Below are 15,961 nucleotides of genomic sequence, written 5' to 3' on the forward strand. Positions count from 1 at the left end.
AAACAATAATAAGCCGCCTAATACAAAATTCATATATTTAATATTTAATTTTTAAATTTTATAAATTTTGAATTAGTTAATTTCGTAAATTGGGATTGCTACACGACACACCTTGGGATTGGTAGTTAGTTTAATCATATTCCCATTTCCACCATCAAATCACACCGTTTCTTGCAAATTTCCCCATCGTAAATCCAACTGAATATTGCGTTTTTTGAAATTTGAGGCGATGCAACCTGTAGATTCAAAATTTGAACGCTGCAAATTCACTGCGCTGTCCAATGAGCTTAATCATGAAGTCAAAGCGTAGTCGATCATGGTTCTGAATCTCCATTTTCCAACGAATCTTCGTCAAACCCTCTCAAACTGGATCGCCAACTTCTTCTTCTTCTTCTGCAACAATGTCTACGCCTCTTCTTGAAGCCATTGCGGTTTTGGTGCTTTTCGGAGCCCTTGGATTCTCGTGTCGTCTCTCTGTTGCTTCTCCGCTCAATCACCGCTACAATGTCGGAGATCCAATTCCCTTGTTCGTGAACAAGGTCGGACCTCTGAGCAATCCCAGGTCGTTCGTTCGTTCGTTCGTTCGTATCCTCATTGTTTACTAATTTATTTGTACTAATCATAAACCCTTGGACTCTGAAGTAGTGATGTGTGAAGTTTGAACTGCGTTGGAGATTACGTTGATGAGTTCTTGACGATGTTCATATCCATGTGTACACTAGATTGTCCAAGTTTTAGATGAACATACGAAATGGAAATTTGGAGAAACTATTAAATTGAAGTGAGATTTTTCTTCTAGTTGTCTTATTGGATAATCATTTGAACTAGATTATCCAATAAACACGATTCTTCGATGTAAGATCTTTGTAGCTCTACCGGCGTTTCTCATTGGAACAATTTTCAAATGTTATTGGATCAAGAATTCCATTTTGAATTTGCTCTCTCTTTTGTATTTTGCTTCCGCTCCAATCTTATTGTTTACTTCGTTTCTCATTTTTCTTGCAGTGAGACCTACCAATACTATGGATTACCATTCTGCCGTCCAGGTTAGCCTCTTAAAGCAACCTAAATGAAGGAATTACATGTTTCAATAGATATTAAATCTATGTGAATATAGAACACCCGAGCTAATGGTGGTCACTTTCCAAATATCTGCTCGTTAATTGCTATAGTTGCTTCATGATTTATTCTTGTTCTTTTATTAGACCCATTAGAATTTTGAATTGTAAGAGCTTCCTATGTGGGTATTCAATTGTTTTTTAAATAGATCATCATGATTTGTCTGTATCAAATGATATGTTTGAAGGTCTTCTCCTTAGCTTGCAGATCCATTAGTCCAAAAGAAAGCAACCTTAGGGGAGGCTTTAAATGGTGATAAGCTGACTGGTGCCTTGCATGTGATGAGATTTAGGGAAGATAAACATTTGGTGACTCTGTGTGAGAAGAAGCTAAACGGTGCTGAAGTTTCACTGTTCAGGGATGCCATCAGGAATGATTTTTACTTTCAAATGTACTGTGACGATCTTCCGGTGTGGGGTTTTGTTGGCAAAGTTGATGAACAGAGTTGGATCTTAGACAAGCAGGGTCCAAAATATTATCTCTTCACCCATATTCGGTTTGATGCTTCCTTCAATGGGAACCAAATTGTTGAAGTTAATGCTTTTAGCGACCCAAATCATGTCATTGATATAACAGATGATGTTGAACTTGATGTTAGGTTCACTTATTCCATTTTTTGGAATGAAACTTCAGCAGAGTATGGAAATAGGATGAATAAATATTCAAGGGCTTCGCTACTGCCCATCAGTCAGAAAATCCACTGGTTTTCATTCCTTAATTCAGTTGCTATAATCATTCTGTTGATGGGATTGCTTACTTTACTTTTTATGCGCCGTCTGAAGAATGATTTGAGGAAGTAATGTCTTGTAACTAAATTTACTTGAGTTGTACAATAAAGTTAGTTTTGTATTTCAGCTGACCTAATTTTGTTTTCGTTTTAGGAGCTCTGGCGGTGATGGAGAGGATGAACGAGAGGTTGTTTGGAAATATCTTCATGGAGATGTGTTTAGATGTCCTCCAAATTTGCCCCTCTTTTCTGCGGTTTTAGGTGTCGGTACACAGCTGCTGATTATGTAAGTTAATTTGAACTATTTCTTCTATAAGCTGTTTATTTATCATGAAGTACCGGTATGCTTTAACAGAGATATTAGCTTCTTTATTATACTTTTTGATTAGACAAGGAATTTGATCCATATTATCATCCTGGGAAGTACAATCAATTATTAGTTGCCTGTTTTTGACACTCCAATGCAACTTTAGACCAATGTAATGAATAATAAAACCAACGCTGTCTTTCTAGGAAAAATTATAGACACCCTAGTTTGTATAGAGCATCGATGTCGAGGACGTAATGTCGCCAAAAATGCATCAATTTTAAATAAACTTGAAGCATACATGCATTGGATGATTCAATTTGCAGTGTGAAGAGCAGATCAGGGGGTATAGAATAGGTTCAATATTGTACTCTGTTTATTTGAGATTCAAGTAGTGGCATCTTGGATACATAATGTATTAGAATCAATGAAAAAACATGGCACTAAATGACTGCTGGAAAGTGGAATATAGTTCTTAAGATAACCTAAACTAGCTAGAAATTGAGGGATAATGTTAGAAACATTTTGAATTCATCCATGTTATTGAATTGCAAATGTCAACACGTGACCTAATTTTATGGTAGGAAGCTTGTCCTTCTTTAGTAACAAAGACTTGTCAACATGGTTGTTGACAATGACACGTGGGAAAGAGATATGCTGCCTTCGCATGTCATTATTGAGCTGTACATAAACTTAAACATGTCATTGACATTGTTGGTGATGAGGTCGAGATTGTTTTACCATAGGTACCGTTACACATTTAATAGATAACAATGAAAAGGTAAACACTCAACTTTTTCTGTATGTCTAAAAATACTCAACATTCAATCACTGATGTTGCAGTTGAAGAAAAGATTTTGTGATCTCAAATGTTCTATTGAAGAAGCAAACAGTATCTAAGAGATGCAAATCGATAAACTCCAAAGCTCCCTTCTAGTGCATTAGCAGAAGCTTAATCGCACGAGTGCGATTGAGGAGATGACAACCTTAAAGATATCCACACAGGTGAAGCTTCAAGCTCCAAAGGTAGAGGGTTAGGAAGAAGTAGAGGTTGTGGAAGAGGCAGTTCAGAAAGAAGTCTAGATGTTGACAGATCATTAGATTTAGTCAAAGGCGATAATGGTAACAAAGGCAAGGGGCATTTTGACAAGTCTAAGGTGGAATGCTACAAATGTGGACGCCTTGTACATTACAAAAAGATAATGGTAACAAAGGCAAGGGGCATTTTGACAAGTCTAAGGTGGAATGCTACAAATGTGGACGCCTTGTACATTACAAAAATAAATGTTATACCAGGCTGAAAAAGGGAAGGGAAGGGAGATCAATCAACTTTGTTGAAAAAAGAGATGAAGAAACTTTGTTGATGTCATTTAATGCAATGAAGGTTGTAGATCAAGGTATGTGGGTCGTTGACTCTAGATGCAGCAACCATATGACGGGTTGTAGGGAATTCTTCTTCACTCTTAATGAAAGTTTTCGTACTACTGTTTGTCTTGGCAACAATGCAACAGTTCAAGTAAGGTTAAAAGGAGCCGTAGATCTCAAGACTAGAAATGGCTTGTAGAGTTAATTTCTAATGTGTTTTAGATTCCTGATTTGAAGGTCAACTTGCTTGGTATTGGTCTGTTGCAAAAAAAAAAAAGGGTTATATGATCACATTTCAAAATAGTGAAGGTGAGATTTATGACTCTAGAAGATGATTGATTGCTAAGATGAAGATGACCACCAACGGTTATATCCAAAGGCATTGTCTTCAAAAAATATGGTGACTGGTTTACCAGACATCACTCCTCTCTCAGAAATTTGTGAGAGCTGCGTGGTAGTAAAGCATGAAAGAGAATCATTTCCATTCGGAAAATCAAGAAAAGCTCAAGGAATTTTGGAGTTGGTTCATTCAAACATATGTGGTCCAATCTCTCCAGCATCAAATGGTAACAAGAAATATTTCATGACCCTCGTTGATGATTTTAGTATAAAAACATGGATTTATTTTTTGCACACCAAATCAGAAGCCTTTGATTGCTTCAAGAATTTTTGTGCTATGATAAAAATTGAAACTCGAAGAAGAGTTAAGGCTTTAAGAACTAATAGAGGTGGAGAGTTCTACTCGAATGAGTTTATTAAGTTTTGTGAAGAGAAGGGCATAAGGAGGCAGTTGACAGCAGCATATACACCATAGCAAAATGGTGTGACAGAAAGAAAGAATAGGACCATTCTTAACACTGATTCGAAGTTTGCTAAATAAAGGAGAAGTTTCAAAGGAATTTTGGCCAGAAGCTGCTATATATGGTTCGTTTACATTCTCAACCGAAGCCTCACTTTCTCTGTTAGGGATATAACTCCACAAGAAGCATGGAGCGTAAGGAAGCTTGCGGTGGATCACTTTAAATTCTTTGGTCGTATTCATATGCACATGTTTCTGACAAGAGAAAAAGAAACTTGAGGACAAAAGTTTAAAATGTGTGTTCCTGGGAGTAGGTGAGACTTTTAAGGCGTATAAGCTCTATGATCCATTGACAAAGAAGGTTGTGAGTCCACGATGTGATCTTCAATGGAAAGAAGACATGGAAATGGGAAGAAAAGGTCATAGTGAGTCAGCAGATTCATGTGGATCTTGAAGAAGAACAAGTTGAAAGCCTTATTCAACCTACTATGACATGGAGAGAGCTCATCACAAGCTTAACAAGAATAATCAACCGAAAAAGAAGATCATGATTACAATCAAAGAAACAAGAATAATCATCCGAAGAAGAAGATTATGATTACAATTAAAGAAATCCAAGAACAAAAAAAAGACCCGCTTGGATCTCATCTTATTTTTTCTCCATGGATCTGATTTAACTGTCCATGACTTCTCTCCATTTCTTCTCTTTTACAGCTTCTTCACAGACAATTGGATTATTATCCATAAATAATGCAAAATAAGCACTATCAGAACTTGAGTCATAATCATCTCATAATCAATCATCCAAGCTGGTCTCTTTCTTGTTCTTGGATTTCTTTGATTGTAATCTTGATCTTTTTCTTATATTGAGTCTACTTGTTAAGCTTGCGGTGAGTTCTCTCCATACTCATAATGAAGTTGAATAGGGGTTTCCACTTGTTCTTCTTCCAGATCCATGAGAATCTGTTGATTCACAGTGACCTTTTCTTTCCATTTCTATCGAATATCACATCGCGGCTTACCACCACCTTCTTTGTCAATGGATCATAGAGTTTGTATGTCTTTGGAAGTCTCATTTACTCCAAGGAACACACATTTCAAACTCCTGTCCTCGAGTTTCTTCCTTCTCTCGTCAGGAACATGTGCATATGCAATGCATCCAAAAATTCTAAAGTGATCCACCACAGACTTCCTTTCGCTCCATGCTTCTTGTGGAGTTATATCCCTCACAGAGAAAGTAGGACTTTGGTTGAAAATGTGAGCTGACCCATACAACAGCTTCTGGCCAGAATTCCTTCGGAACTTTTCCTTCATTTAGCAAACTTCGAACCATGTTGAGAATTATCTTATTCTTCCTTTCGGTCACACCATTTTTTTGTGGTGTATATGTTGTTGTTAACTGCCTCCTTATGACCTTCTCTTTCACAAAATTTAGTAAACTCGTTAGAGCAAAACTCTCCACCTCTATTAGTTTTTAAAGTCTTAACTCTTCTTCCAGTTTTAGTTTTCATCGTAGCACAAAAATTCTTGAAGTAATTAAAGGCTTCTGATTTGGTGCGCAAGAAATAAATCCATGTTTTTCTACTAAAATCATCCATGCGAGTCTTGAAATATTTCTTGTTATCACTTGATGCCGGAGAGATCGAACCACATAAGTCTAAATGAACCAACTCCAAAATTGTTTGAGCTCTTCTTGATTTCCCGAATGGAAATGAATCTCTTTCATACTTTGCTACCACACAACTCTCACAAGTTTTCGAGGGAGGAGTGATGTCTGGTAGACTAATCACCATATTCTTTGAAGACAACATCTTTGACCCTTTAAAGTGAAGATGACCATACCTAAAATGTCAAAGCTAGTTGGTATCTTTTTTCTCCACCTCGACAATGATATTTAATGTCAACAGATATAACCGATTGGTGGTCATCTTCATCTTAACAATCGATCCTCTTGGAGTCATAAATCTCACATTCATTATTTTGAAATGTGATCACATAACCCTTTTCTGGCAACTGGTCGATACTAAGGCCTTCAAATCAGGAATGTAAAACACATTAGAAATTGGCTATACAAAGCCATTTCTGGTCTTGATATCTACTGCTCCTTTCCCCATCACTTGGACGGTTGCATTGTTGCCAAGACAAACGGTAGTACAAAAACTTTCATCAAACGTTGAGAAGAATCTTGATATCTACTGCTTCTTTCCCCATCACTTGGACGGTTGCATTGTTGTCAAGACAAACAGTAGTACGAAAACTTTCATCAAGAGTTGAGAAGAATTTCTTACAACCTATCATATGGTTGCTACATCCAGAGTCTACGACCCACACACCTTGATCTGCAACCTTCATTGCACGGAATGACATGAACAAAGTTTCTTCTCTTTTTTCTCTGCAAAGTTGGATTGATCTCCTTTGTCCTTTTTCAGCCTGGTATAACATCGTTCTTGTAATGTCCAAGACATCTACATTTATAGCATTCTACCTTAGATTTATCAAAATGTCCTTTGCCTTTGTTGTCATAATTGTATCTGACTAGATCTGCTGACCTGATAACATCTCTACTACTTCTTTCTCGACCACCTCTTCCACAACCTCTGCTTCTTCCTTGCCCTCCACCTCTGGAGCTTGAAGCTTCACCTAGTGTGGATATCTTGATAATATCTCTACTTCTTTCTTGACCGCCTCTTCCACGACCTCTACTTCTTCCTTGCCCTCCACCTCGGAGCTTGAAGCTTCACCTGGTGTGGATATCTTTAAGGTTGTCATCCCCTCTATTGCACTCGTGCAATTAAGCTTCTGCTCATGCACTAGCAAGGAGCTTCATATTTGCAAGACTCATAACCTTGTCAATATAATCATTCACTGTTTCTCCCTTTTGCATTTGGAGAATTTCAAAGTTTCTTCTAATTTCTTAAAATTGAGCATGTTTTACTTCCTTGAGCCTTGTTACTTCCTCTTCATTTAATCCTAAATCTCCTTGGACGTCTTCTTTTGAAGCATCGTTTCCAAGATAGTCCGATCAATGGACTGGAATAAGTAGTTCTTGACCTTAGTGATCATCAAATATTGGGATGACGGATTGAATAAAGTTATCAACTTGTCTCTCTGCTGCTATTTTTGTTGTTGCAAGATCGCTCTGATACCAATTGTTGGTCAATTGTTGGTGACAGCGGAGACATTTGGCAAGATCGATATCAATTATTTGTGACAACAGAGAAATTTGGTAGAACTTTATATTACTAGGAAATGATTCTAAATTGTTTTTTATGTCTTCTACCAATGTCAACATAGGTATATATATTGGTAATTTGGGATATTTTCCAATGCCATTCATGATCCAAAAACCATGCACCTAATTAAGTGTGATTCATGAATAAATTAAAATCATGCCCCTAATAAATATGAACTAATGAACTTTCATATACATGTACATGTATCTATTGATACATAGTGGCCAAAAATTAGCAGACCGAAGAAAAATAAGTTGAAAATAAGTTGGTAGTCCAGAATTACAACAGATTGCATAAACAAAAAGTTTCTGGTGGACTCAGAATATCGAAATATTATGTTATTTAGACTAATACTTGTATCAGTTTCACTGTGATCATCATCTATTCTTATGATTTTATTTCACTCATTTTGTATATAATTTTCTTCAATAGGCTTTGCAGTTTATTTCTCCTGTCGTCTCTGAGAATCCTTTATCCGTACAATCGAGGGACACTATTCACTTCTATTATTTTGATCTATTCTCTTACATCTGTGGTATCTGGATATACATCTGCTTCTTTCTACTGCCAGTTTAACGAAAATGGATGGGTAAATTTTGCTCTCTTCGTGTTAATTGTGTGATATATAAATATTTGCCATGTTCTTTCAGCTGCACATGATCTTTTAAATTCTTCTCTTTTGATATGGGGTTCCTTATTTTCAGGAGAAAAGTGTTATTCTATCAGGGATTCTGTATTTGGGGCCATCATTGGTCATAGTTTCTATCCTTAATATTGTTGCTATATCTAATGGGACTACTGCAGCACTTCCTTTTGGTACCATTAGAGTGCTTTTTATGATATATACTTTTATCAGTCTCCCATTGCTTGCATTTGGTGGGATAATTGGATATCGTTTGAGATCCGAGTTTCAAGCGCCTTGTGCCACCAAGCGGAACGTGCGAGACATTCCTCCATTGGCTTGGTTCAGAAAACTTCCTTGTCAAATGTTCATTAGTGGTCTGTTGTCGTTCAGTGCCGTTGTTCTTGAACTGCACCATTTGTATGCAAGCATGTGGGGGTTCAAAATTTTCACTCTTCCGAGCACTTTGTTCATCACATTCATCATCCTTATCATACTCACTGCTATCTTGAGCGTTGGTTTGACTTACATTCAGCTATCTGTTGAAGATCATCAATGGTGGTGGAGGTATCTACTATGTCCGACCTTCATGATGCATCTTTGTTCCTTTTCGAATGCTATCCGTTTTCTTCTATAAGATTCTGCCTTTTCGACTGTGCAGATCGGTGTTCTCCGGGGGCTCAACGGCCATCTTTATGTTTGGATATTGCATATACTTCTATACAAGGTTGAATATGAATGGTTTCTTGCAGCTTTGCTTCTTTGTAGGCTATAATGCTTGTATATGTTACGCATTCTTCCTGATGCTGGGAGTTGTAAGTTTTCGCGTTGCCTTGATATTCGTTCGTCGTATCTATGATGCTGTCAAAAGCGAATGAGTTCATCAGCCCCCATGTTTGTCTGGGACAACAAAATCTATAAAGTTCTTTCATCTACTTCAAGAGATTCGAAACTCGAAAATCTTCATTGCTTAACTTGTATGGGAGCTGAAAATCTGTTAGAAAGTAGAAGAATCTGAGTGAAAACAAGATTTTGCATTGTTCTTTGATTGGAACAATATTGATTCTCATTCATTCATGTAATTGAAACTAGAGTCTTATCCATATGAAACTATAGTCTTATCCATATATTATAGATTTTTTTCGTTATTGCTCGAACATGATCTTTGTGTATGTCAACCACACATTGCTTAAGATTGCACTAATAACTTTCACTAACGTTTCAACATTTTCATTAACATTTCTACATGTCTAGCTTTGAGATCGACATAAGGGTGATTGGTATTTCCATTATACATAGAAAAGTAAAAAAAAAAAAACGAATCTCGAACGTTTTCTTAGGGTATATATAGGAGTAATTTGAATACATTGATATGTATATTGATATTGGTTTTGTGATATGTATATTCAATTTTGAGTTTCGTAGATATTTATCTTTTTAAATTTGAATAAATTTTAAAATTTGTTCTTCAACGTATTTTGTCCTCATTCATATGCTTTTAAGAATTTTTTCATGTGGTCATCCAACGTAAAATTGGTCCAAGAAAAAAAAAAACGTTTTATTTTGAAGTTCTTATAATTGAGTTTACTGAAAACGAAAATGCACCTAGTTGGGTAGCAATTTTCAAGTATTTGAAGTTCTTATAATTGAGTTTACTGAAAACGAAAATGCACCTAGTTGGGTAGCAATTTTCAAGTATTTTAAACTTATTTTAGCTATCTTATTCTTAGGATCGCTCTCATTCAGTTTCAGTTCATTCATGTACTCTCATTTACTTGTATTCTCATTCAGATGTAGTCTCAGTTCATTCATGTACTCTCATTTACTTGGATGTCACGTGCTTACTAGCTTTCGCCAAAGTTCATTCTCGAACTACATCTTACTGAGAGATGTACTGCTCTAATACCATTTATAACACCCCATGCCCATAATTTGGATCAATTGCTGAATCGGACATCCAAATCCTAGGCACATCGTTCTACAAAATGCTTGATATATATTCCCCTTCAAGATGTAATTATAATCTTTTTCTTATTAGTAATTTATCATTTTATTTGTTAATTATTTTTATTTTTATTTTATATAAGGGTCTAGAAAATAGTTAAATGGGCTTCTAGGCCCATGAAGGTATCCCAACAAATTGGACGGCCCAGTTTCAACGTTCCATCTCTTACTTGGGCACGTATATATTTTCCTTTCTCTAAACCCTAATTTCTTCATCTCTTTCTTTTCCTCCGGTAAGCCGTCGCTTCTCAGACTTTCCCTCTTCAAGTCTTAACCTTTTAGCATGACAATAATTCTCAGTTCATGCTTTTTTGAGTTTTCAGCATTTGTTCTTCTGTTAGTGCTTTCTTTTTAGTCCGATTTGCAGTTTTCTTTCGTTTACTGCTCATGTTCTTGTTAGTTTCTCGATTGATTTTTGCTTTTGGTCAAGGATCTTACGTTTTTTGAACTCTGTTTGTGCACAGGACTGAAGTGTAGAGCATCTTTGCAAAGGCGAAGATTCGAATATGAGGTTTGTTTTACAGCATTTTCTTTGGTTTGGATATCTGTTTTGTTTTCTGATTTATGTTTGTATATGAATTTTAGCTAGTTATGATGGATGGACACACGTTATTTACTTTCTAAGATTCTACTGTTTTGGGTTTTTTGGTGGCTGGTCTTTGGAATAATCGATTCTGGATAGTTTAATCTACCATCTCGAGTATTGTGAAGTTTTGATAATGTTATGGATGGATGATTGTTAGGAAGTAGGTTTGCATTCATGTGCTTCCTTTAAAATTTTCAATGTAGCATCGTGTTGATTATACCTAGTGTTTGGGGTCTTATTTTGTCATCATTTCTTCCTACAGTAAGCTTCAGAGTGAGGCATTGAGAGAAGCTATCTCATCTATCTTCACTGATAGCAATGAGAAAAAGAGAAATTTTACTGAGACCATTGAGCTTCAGATCGGGCTGAAGAACTATGACCCTCAAAAGGACAAGCGTTTCAGTGGTTCTGTGAAGTTGCCGCACATTCCCCGTCCCAAGATGAAGCTTTGCATGCTTGGAGATGCCTTGCACGTTGAGGAGGTAATTTTACTTCTTAAATCTTAAACAATTCTTTTTGCAACCCATAGTAATTTATTTTCTAATGTTCAAAATTTGGAACTTGGCATATTTCTAATGTTTAATTTTATCATATCTGTTAATATATTCTCTGTTCCTGTACTCCTACTGTTTAAGGATTTCTGGTGCGTATGAGCCTAAATACTAACGTTTCCAATGATTTGATATCAGTTCATGACCACTTTTCTGTATTGTGGATGTTTATTATGTTGATAATTTGACGTGTATCAATTTACTGGTTCTACCTGTATTTAATTTTCCTTATGCTTAGAGGACATATCCTGACAGGGTTTCATTAAAATATATTTCAGGCCGAAAAGATTGGTCTAGACTACATGGATGTGGAAGGCTTGAAGAAGCTAAACAAGAACAAGAAATTGGTGAAGAAGCTCGCCAAGAAATACCATGCCTTTTTGGCATCTGAGGCTGTAATTAAGCAGATCCCACGTCTTCTCGGCCCTGGTCTCAACAAAGCAGGCAAGAACATTCTTTAAACATACTGTTTTACTGTTTTTGTTCACCAAATTATATAATTGATAACCTCCTGAAAACTCTTATCCTTGTTCATGTTTCACAGAAAGGAAGGTAGTCAAAGCTAGAACTTTTATCGGCTCGTATTATATGCTAATTCTGTTTCCTTCATCCTTTTTGCCATTCCAGGAAAGTTCCCAACATTGGTGACACACCAAGAATCGCTGGAATCGAAAGTTAACGAGACCAAGGCAATGGTCAAATTTCAACTTAAGAAGGTTCTGTGCATGGGGGTTGCCGTTGGGAACGTTGCCATGGAGGAGAAGCAAGTCTTCCAAAACGTGCAAATGAGCGTTAATTTCCTGGTTTCGTTGTTGAAAAAGAACTGGCAGAACGTAAGTTCCATCTCGGTTCTGCATTAAACTTGAACTTGATCTGTTTCAATCATTTTCACTCATGGCTATTGCTTGTTTGTTGCAGGTTAGGTGCCTGTACCTGAAGAGCACAATGGGGAAGTCATACCGGGTTTTCTAAGCTCTGTTAGGAAACTTGTCAATCTTGTGTTCGTTCCTTTTATCGTTGAAGTTATTTTCTCGAAGAGCAGTTTTGTGAATTGAGCGTTTTTGGATATGATTCTTGAATTAAGAAACAAAGATGCGTTTTCTACTTTAATTATAATGAAACTTCTATTCATACTAACCCAACCCACATCTTGACGTTTGTTTACATGATTTGTTACATTTACTGCGGCTGATGGTATTACAAGTTTTGGTATCTAGCCTCTATACTTCCATATCAATTATTTCGAAGTGCTTACGCCACTGTGGGCATATATTGCCTGCTTTAGTCTTGTTGTATAAAACTCGTTTATTATGGAGAGCGGGTCTAGCCTTACTTCGTTAAGTACTAGTTTTGATACTATTAGTAACCGTCTAAATTTATTACTAGTAGATATTGTCTTTGGGTCTAGTCTTATTCTGTTGAGTGCCGTGCCGGGTGATTTAGTTTTGAATAATGGTCTGAATTTATTGCTGGTTGATTTGGGTTGGGGAGTTTTTTTCTTAGATTTTTCTTCAAAAACGTGTCTGGTTTTTACACTCTTGTAGTTCTCCTCAATTGATGTTGGATGTCAGAATGTTATGACTCAATCAAACCCACCTTACAAGTTTCTAAATTTTGTATAATTTTTTTTAAAATACTATTGTTATTAGTTCGAAATCAATTTGAATTTGACTACTAAAAACTTAAAATATTAAGAAATAGTTGATGAAATGGGCCACAATATCATATAATATCATATAATTCGAGGCATATGGCTATAAGTAAAGAAACCATTCATCCTGACCTAAATATAATATAACTCAAGGTAGAAAAATTGTAGATTAGTTGCATCTCTATAATACATTTTAGCATTGACAGTAGTGTAGATATGATTTTGATGGACTCTCATACACCCTCATAAGGTTAGTTGCGAGTATGCAAAATGATATCTAATTTTAGAACCCACCTTAAACATTCAACACCCTCTAATAATGACTTAATATTAGTTTTGACCGTTTGGAAAAGTACTAAAAACCAATTTGAGTCGGGTTCCTAAAAGCAAAATATTTAGAGAAATGGTTGATGAAACGGGCCACATGGAATGATTGTCTTCAAAAGTCAGAGATGGGTAACAACGTTTATAGTTTATAGAGCTAAGGGAGGTTGATCGGTGCCTGAATTGGCTCTTGGAAGCTTGCAAATGGCACAATCTCCACTCCCTTCGCCTCCTCTTGGCCTTTCTGCACATCCCAAAGGCCAGCTTCTCTCCCTTTCTCTCCTCTTTATTTATATGCTCTTCCACATTGCCCTAATCGTCGCTTCATTCAACCTCTAGGGCTGCGTTTCCTTTTCTACCTTCGCTTTCTCCTCCGCCTCCACCGCCTCCCTCTCCGTAAGCTTCTCTTTCCCTTTTACCCCTTTTCTCTTGTTTCTTTCGCATTTTTCTCGATCATGAAATTTTGTTATGTTCTTATTTGATCTCTCTGTGTTTTTGTTTGCTTATCTATTTCTACTTTATCCCTTGCAAATCGACTAATTGCTTGCTGGGAAAGAAAGAATGAGTTTGATAGATTGGAAAGCGTATTATGTAACATCAGTAGCTTGATTGTTGTTTCGAATTCTTGAAATGTTATGAAATTGAATTTTGGAATGATTCTGAACAAATGGAAGTGAGAATCTGAGATCTGGATTTGATCGTTTTATTTGGATGTAATTACTTTTTGGAGCTTCGAGTGAAGAGCAGAAAAGCCATTAGGCTGCATCTTCTCATAATGCTCCATACATCAATTTCCTCCATAAACAATGAATATAGCTACCTTAACATTGCTACTCATGTTCTGTTTAAGAGGCTTACAAAATACCAAAAACTTCGCTGTATTGGTAACCATTTTCTTAATTTGAATAGAGGATCCCCAATTTTCAGACCATACTGTTAGAAATCAGGCTTTCGACAACAATGGTATGATATTGTCCACTTTGAGAATAAGCTCTCATGTCTTTGCTTTAGGCTTCCTTGGCTTCATACCAATTGAGATGTTCCCCCCTCGACTCCCCTCGACCCTTTGTTCGACACTTGAGGATTCGATTTGTATGGTTAAGTTAAGAGCATGACTCTGATACCATGTTATGACTCTGATACCATGTTAGGAATCATGACTCTCCACAATGGCATGATATTGTCCACTTTAAGCATAAGCTCTCATGGTTTTGCTTTGGGCTTCCTTGGCCTCATACCAATGGAGATGTTCCCCCCTCGACTCCCCTCGACCCTTTGTTCGACACTTGAGGATTTGATTAGTATGACCAAGTTAAGAGCATGGCTTTGATACTGTGTTAGGAATCACGACCCTTCACAATGGTATGATATTGTCCACTTTGAGCATAAGCTCTCATGGCTTTGCTTTGGGCTTCTCCAAAAGATTTCGTACGAATGAAGATGTATTCCTTACTTATAAATCCGTGGTCATTTCATAAATTAGCCAAGGTGGGACTCCCAAACACTCCTCCAACAAATCAATGAAGAAGAATATAGTTCTTAAATTTTCTTTTGATCATTCATCTTGGTGCTTGCTTGATATATTGTATCGATTTTAAATGTGTGATTCATGGATATAGGACCAAAAATGTCAACCATGTCAACTGCAAAGCTTCCTTCCCGCACCATGTTCAACACGTCGGCGCCATGTAAAAACCAATTCAGAAGCAGCATTATCAAGTGTCCATCTTCGATCGGATCCACAAGCAACATATCGAAATCATTCGGCTTGAAATCATCGTCCTCATCCAGAACCACTGCAATGGCAGTCTACAAGATCAAACTTATCGAACCATGTGGGAAAGAGCACGAGTTTGAGGCATCTGATGATACCTACATTCTTGATGCAGCTGAAGAAGCAGGAATTGACCTTCCATATTCTTGCAGGGCAGGGGCGTGCTCTACGTGCGCTGGGAAATTCGTTTCGGGTTCAGTCGATCAGTCGGACGGGTCGTTCCTGGACGATAGTCAAATGGAAGAGGGGTATTTGTTAACCTGTATTTCACACCCAACTTCAGACTGTGTGATTCTCACACACAAAGAAGGAGAACTGATCTGAGTACTATACCAAGTTTTATCAGTGTTTTCTTTTTCTTTTATGAGTTTGTAGTTTTGATTTGTAATGTGTGATATTATATCAAATAAATNGAATTTTTTTTTTTTTTTTTTTTTTTTTAATTTTATGATTAAAAATTCAAGTTTGATCAAGGCACAAATTATCATACAATTTTCTATAAAATGTATTTTTAAATTTTATGATTTTCTAAATTAATAAAAATACTCTAAAAAAATATCTATAATTTTTTAAAATTTTAAAAATATTACTGAAAAAGAAATTAAAAAAAAAAATTCAAAAATCTCTTTGTTTCAAGACGGTTATAAAAATATCATTGAACTTTAGACCGTTAAAATGTGTATGACTATTGATAAAAATTGATACCATAGAACAAATTTAAAGGTAAAAATATATATATATTTTTTCATTTTTATATGAACTTTTAACTTAATTATGGGTTGAAGGCAACTTCCATATGAAATTAGATATTTTTAGATTTTGAAAATTGTTTTTGTTTTTCTTACGAAATTAAAATGCTAATCAAACTATTATTGAATTATATATTATATGTTTATTTT

The 15,961-nt window shown here is 36.1% G+C and overlaps 3 protein-coding genes across 4 annotated transcripts; all 3 read left to right on the forward strand.

The window, feature by feature from the left end:
- The first annotated feature begins 336 nt into the window (after positions 1-336).
- Positions 337-9,352, forward strand: LOC111801367 (transmembrane 9 superfamily member 5-like). 2 transcript variants are annotated; one of them, XM_023685344.1, is made up of 7 exons: positions 337-562; positions 1,006-1,046; positions 1,327-1,915; positions 2,001-2,132; positions 7,983-8,139; positions 8,255-8,739; positions 8,834-9,352. In XM_023685344.1, the coding sequence occupies exons 1-7, from the start codon at positions 402-404 to the stop codon at positions 9,048-9,050; spliced, it is 1,782 nt and encodes a 593-aa protein (XP_023541112.1). In that variant the 5' UTR covers positions 337-401; the 3' UTR covers positions 9,051-9,352. The 2 variants fall into 2 exon arrangements, with proteins under 2 accessions (XP_023541112.1, XP_023541111.1); XM_023685343.1 differs by having other exon boundaries at positions 451-562; positions 1,320-1,915.
- Positions 9,353-10,488: 1,136 nt separating this feature from the next.
- LOC111801324 (60S ribosomal protein L10a) lies at positions 10,489-12,450 on the forward strand. Its single transcript, XM_023685276.1, has 6 exons — positions 10,489-10,512; positions 10,641-10,687; positions 11,025-11,244; positions 11,592-11,757; positions 11,941-12,146; positions 12,232-12,450. Exons 2-6 carry the CDS (start codon positions 10,683-10,685, stop codon positions 12,283-12,285), a joined length of 651 nt encoding a protein of 216 aa, XP_023541044.1. The 5' UTR covers positions 10,489-10,512; positions 10,641-10,682; the 3' UTR covers positions 12,286-12,450.
- Positions 12,451-13,382: 932 nt separating this feature from the next.
- On the forward strand, positions 13,383-15,474 carry LOC111801504 (ferredoxin-3, chloroplastic). The gene is made up of 3 exons (XM_023685516.1): positions 13,383-13,547; positions 13,628-13,684; positions 14,908-15,474. The coding sequence occupies exons 1-3, from the start codon at positions 13,493-13,495 to the stop codon at positions 15,384-15,386; spliced, it is 591 nt and encodes a 196-aa protein (XP_023541284.1). The 5' UTR covers positions 13,383-13,492; the 3' UTR covers positions 15,387-15,474.
- Positions 15,475-15,961: the final 487 nt, after the last annotated feature.

This window comes from Cucurbita pepo, chromosome LG09 (assembly GCF_002806865.2).
Source record: "Cucurbita pepo subsp. pepo cultivar mu-cu-16 chromosome LG09, ASM280686v2, whole genome shotgun sequence".
Taxonomy (NCBI): domain Eukaryota; kingdom Viridiplantae; phylum Streptophyta; class Magnoliopsida; order Cucurbitales; family Cucurbitaceae; genus Cucurbita; species Cucurbita pepo.

Excerpts from the sequence above, each read along its gene's own strand:
- LOC111801367 (XM_023685344.1), top strand. The coding sequence starts at position 402 with ATGTCTACGCCTCTTCTTGAAGCCATTGCGGTTTTGGTGCTTTTCGGA. Across the intron at positions 563-1,005 it reads GGACCTCTGAGCAATCCCAG|TGAGACCTACCAATACTATG; the intron begins GTCGTTCGTTCG and ends TTTTTCTTGCAG. Across the intron at positions 8,140-8,254 it reads AGTTTAACGAAAATGGATGG|GAGAAAAGTGTTATTCTATC; the intron begins GTAAATTTTGCT and ends CCTTATTTTCAG.
- LOC111801504 (XM_023685516.1), top strand. The coding sequence starts at position 13,493 with ATGGCACAATCTCCACTCCCTTCGCCTCCTCTTGGCCTTTCTGCACAT. Across the intron at positions 13,548-13,627 it reads CCTTTCTGCACATCCCAAAG|GGCTGCGTTTCCTTTTCTAC; the intron begins GCCAGCTTCTCT and ends TTCAACCTCTAG. Across the intron at positions 13,685-14,907 it reads CCTCCACCGCCTCCCTCTCC|GACCAAAAATGTCAACCATG; the intron begins GTAAGCTTCTCT and ends TCATGGATATAG.
- LOC111801324 (XM_023685276.1), top strand. Across the intron at positions 11,758-11,940 it reads CCCTGGTCTCAACAAAGCAG|GAAAGTTCCCAACATTGGTG; the intron begins GCAAGAACATTC and ends TTGCCATTCCAG. Across the intron at positions 12,147-12,231 it reads TGAAAAAGAACTGGCAGAAC|GTTAGGTGCCTGTACCTGAA; the intron begins GTAAGTTCCATC and ends TGTTTGTTGCAG.